Raw genomic sequence first — 790 nt, 5'->3', positions numbered from 1 at the left:
CATGTACAGCCTATACATCCTTAAATGATTGTAGAATAAAAGAGTATATTTTTAATAAAAGTGTAACATTTACTATACCTCTGTAGTTCGTTTCTTGCATTTGTCACTGGCTGCGAATATGTTCAACTGTGTAGATCCCGGTGGCAGAGGACATTGATCTATGTCCAGTCTGCGTAGATCGATATCTATGCCACTCGTACCTCTGCAACAAACAATTACGTCCGACCCATCAGTTCTCTTCCCTGAATACGTTTTATTACGTAATTTCGGCAAGACTGCATCATAAATTTCGCGTGAGAGTCGAAGGAACGTTGATTGGAAAAAGAAAAATTCAGCGGTGATAGGAAGCACCGTACGGAGGGTGAAACAAAGTTGAGAGGGCGAGTGCAAAGGCGAGTAGCGGCCGTGTAATTGACTGAAATTCATATTCCCGCGAGAACAAGGTTACTACCCATCGAAATTTGTGCCCGTGACCGGGCATATAATAGAGGCGGCTCGTGTCAAACGCTCGGCCCGAAGTAGCTACGCCACGCGCAAAGCTATCGATCGTCCCCATCAATTTATTATGCAATAAACCCTCGGTTAACGTCTATATTCCAACTTCCATTCTGCAGCGTGCAAAAATTACTTTTCACCCATTGTGTTCAGTTCCATTGTTTCACGTTGCTCATTAGGTGAAGTTTCTCAAAGTATCACAACGCGGTTCATATTTTATAAAATTCTTTGTAAAACATAAAATAAAACTTGTTTTAAATTAAAAAGCGGCGTATAAAACTTTATAAAAACCTCA

General features: G+C 40.8%; 1 protein-coding gene across 1 annotated transcript in view; it reads right to left on the bottom strand.

Annotated features, from left to right (window-relative positions):
* LOC113464846 (putative G-protein coupled receptor CG31760) overlaps positions 1-202 on the bottom strand; it is a gene marked incomplete at its 5' end in the record, with an annotated part of 22,062 nt that extends 21,860 nt beyond the window's left edge. The window contains one exon of the mRNA XM_026817184.1: positions 79-202. Coding sequence (XP_026672985.1) covers positions 79-202 — 124 coding nt within the window. The remainder of the gene's footprint in view (positions 1-78) is intronic.
* Between the last annotated feature and the right edge of the window lie 588 nt (positions 203-790).

This window comes from Ceratina calcarata, unplaced genomic scaffold (genome assembly GCF_001652005.2).
Source record: "Ceratina calcarata isolate Rehan_Ccalc_2016 unplaced genomic scaffold, ASM165200v1 scaffold562, whole genome shotgun sequence".
Lineage (NCBI taxonomy): Eukaryota > Metazoa > Arthropoda > Insecta > Hymenoptera > Apidae > Ceratina > Ceratina calcarata.
This window is presented reverse-complemented; position numbering and strand designations above follow the sequence as displayed.